General features: G+C 39.5%; 1 protein-coding gene across 1 annotated transcript; it reads left to right on the top strand.

The window, feature by feature from the left end:
• Nucleotides 1-538: 538 nt before the first annotated feature.
• Osi16 (DUF1676 domain-containing protein Osi16) lies at nucleotides 539-1,848 on the top strand. The gene is made up of 2 exons (XM_018549145.1): nucleotides 539-1,208; nucleotides 1,469-1,848. Exons 1-2 carry the CDS (start codon nucleotides 539-541, stop codon nucleotides 1,846-1,848), a joined length of 1,050 nt encoding a protein of 349 aa, XP_018404647.1.
• The last annotated feature ends 303 nt before the right edge of the window (nucleotides 1,849-2,151 follow it).

Here is a 2,151-nt window from a genome sequence, read left to right as displayed (position 1 = left end):
TGATCAACCAATAACTTCTGGTTAAGATATATTACAAAAAAATTGTGTGTAATGTAATTCTTAATATTTATAAACTATCTTGTTACAACATAAACGTGCCTAAAAGTGAAAATAATATGGAGAAAATCCTCGTAGTCTACAACATCGATAAACATATAAGAGTAACGATGCGCTCATAAAAAATAATTGCATTGTTAAAGATTGATTGCGTACGCATTAACTGTGCCATTAACACGATTGAATTGGCGTCGATGCGATCAGCCTTCGCTCTCATTCATCATCTCATACTCGTTCATTGGTAACGTTTTTCCCCGTAAATTTGACTCAGATTCGAATTCTCCGCTCTATTTGACGCTCCCTCTCGCCACTGCTGCTGGGCGGCTGCAAGAGGCCCCTGCCTCCTCTTCAACGTCCGCAAAGAAGAGAGTTCCGTCGCCGGTGCTCTCGTCTACGGAGAATGTATGAAACGACCGAAAGGCAAAAAGGAAAAAGGACTATCCGTTGACTCGCTCTATATATACTGCAAGTATCCGAGGGTATGCCCAGTGCACGATACGCGTCTCATCCGTCAGCTTCAATAAGGTCCTTCGTCTTTAAGGATATCGTCACGTTACTGGCGATCCATAGACTTGGGACGAAAAAAATAACTGCACCAATTCGTTCTCCAGCCAGACTTCAGGAAAATATTCAAAAATTCATGATGAAAGGAATTACGCACGTTGTCCAATTGTCACGTTGCCATCTATTTCTTCTGGTACTTTTTCTTTCGGGATGCGCCAACGCGGAAATCGAAAGACGCACCACGAGGCAATTGGTAGAAGATGCGCCGGAAAATCTGGCATCTAATTTGAACAAAGATTGCGGGAAGTCATATAGTGCCACGTGTCTTAAGTTGGACGTGGTATCCTTCCTGGATAAATTATCGGAGCAGGAAAACATCGGTATCTTACCAGGTGTATCTGTGATCAAAGAGAATGGTTCCGCTGATGTTCCAGCTTCGGAAGTAGTCGCCAATTTGGCGAGGGATTTTCCAAATGATGTTGAAAAAAGGCTAGATGCCTATTTGATTCACAAAGTTGGCAGTTATCTTAACAGCCATTCGATTTCCATCAAACTTTTTGATCCGAAAACTTTTGAAGCTACCAGAAGCTTCAACGAAGAGACACTTGCGCAACTCGGCTTGGGTGGCAATCAAAATGTTGAAACAGGTTAGAATATCAAATTTCACTGTTTAGCTATTCGCAAAACTGTAAACTAAGATAATGAGTCGCTTAACGTTGGTTTGCAAGATGTTTTTTTTTTACAATTTAATGCAATTTTTTTCAATATAAAAATTATAATGTATATTTTCAAATTACACTATAAGTTCTGTTTTATTATATATACACATATAAATATAAATAAAAGAACAACAAATAAAAGAAAAGAATTTGAGATAATAATGATAATAATATTATATATTTAACAGGACGTAAAAAAGACAAAGGCGGTTATGGTGGTTTAATGGCCGGTTTGATGATGATGAAGGGAACCCTCGGGGCAATTGGATTTGGCGCACTCGCGCTTCTTGCCGGAAAAGCTCTGATGACCGGTCTCATGGCGTTGATGTTGTCTGCTATCATTGGATTAAAATCTTTAGCGAGCGGTGGCGATAAAAAGACTACGTACGAAATTGTTAGCAAACCGGTATATTCCAGCTCGCATACGCATAGCTCAGAGGAGCATCACGGACATGGATACGGACATTCCGGATACGGAAGGTCTCTCGATACCGTCCATGACTCTCTTCAACAGGCCGTACTAAAATACGGCAACGCGCACGATCGTAGATCGCTTCTGCAGAATTAAAATCATCTAATCAACTTCAAGGTGTTTTGTACACCACCGATACACGATAAAATCTTTAGCACATTTCTACCTCACAGACTTTCTTTGCTGTTTCTTTTCTTTCATTCTTAAGCACTATCAACTTTTTTCTCTATTTGTCTACATTTTCTCTTCATCTCATTCTGTTTTCATCTCTTGTCTTTCTTTATCGCCATCATGACATTTTCTGCTTCTAAGATCTCGTTCAATCTCATTTCATCGATTCACGAATTGTCACCCTTATTATCATAGTCATATAGGTATTTATTGCGACTACTGTTGCAT

Source organism: Cyphomyrmex costatus, unplaced genomic scaffold (genome assembly GCF_001594065.2).
Source record: "Cyphomyrmex costatus isolate MS0001 unplaced genomic scaffold, Ccosl1.0 scaffold8, whole genome shotgun sequence".
NCBI lineage: Eukaryota > Metazoa > Arthropoda > Insecta > Hymenoptera > Formicidae > Cyphomyrmex > Cyphomyrmex costatus.
This window is presented reverse-complemented; position numbering and strand designations above follow the sequence as displayed.